The following is a 444-nucleotide window of genomic DNA, read 5'->3' on the forward strand; positions in this document are numbered from 1 at the left end:
CAGTGCTGTCCCCAAAGGATGTCACCGTACCTGAGCCGTGTGGCCAGACCCCGACCGCCTCCGCGCCACATCCCTGTCCTTGCCGGGGGCGTAGAGGGTCTCGGAGCGGCTCTTGCCGAGCGGGTGGGGGTGTCCTGGGGGGTCCCCATGTGCCCCCGTGGCGGTGGCACCGCGCGGTGCCGGCGTCACCCGTGCCAGGTCATCCAGGGAGTGCGAGGGGCGCACGGGCTCGGTGGCAGGGTGGGGGGTCACCCTTGGGGGGACCCGAAAAGAGCTGAGCGTCGGCGGCGAGTCCTTCTGGGGCAGGGAGTCCCTCCGGGGCACCGAGTCCCCCCTGGTCACCAAGTCCTTCTGGTGTAGGGAGTCTCCCCTGGTCACCAAGTCCTTCTGGGGCAAGGAGTCCCTCCGGGGCACCGAGTCCCCCCTGGTCACCAAGTCCTTCTG

General features: G+C 70.3%; 1 protein-coding gene across 1 annotated transcript in view; it reads right to left on the reverse strand.

The window, feature by feature from the left end:
* Positions 1-387, reverse strand: part of LOC106900011 (rho GTPase-activating protein 27-like) — a gene marked incomplete at its 5' end in the record, with an annotated part of 25,426 nt that extends 25,039 nt beyond the window's left edge. Inside the window, one exon of the mRNA XM_014961967.1 lies at positions 31-387. Within this exon, the coding sequence (XP_014817453.1) occupies positions 31-387 (357 nt within the window). The remainder of the gene's footprint in view (positions 1-30) is intronic.
* Between the last annotated feature and the right edge of the window lie 57 nt (positions 388-444).

The sequence above is a fragment of the Calidris pugnax genome, unplaced genomic scaffold (assembly GCF_001431845.1).
Source record: "Calidris pugnax isolate Ruff unplaced genomic scaffold, ASM143184v1 scaffold1018, whole genome shotgun sequence".
Taxonomy (NCBI): domain Eukaryota; kingdom Metazoa; phylum Chordata; class Aves; order Charadriiformes; family Scolopacidae; genus Calidris; species Calidris pugnax.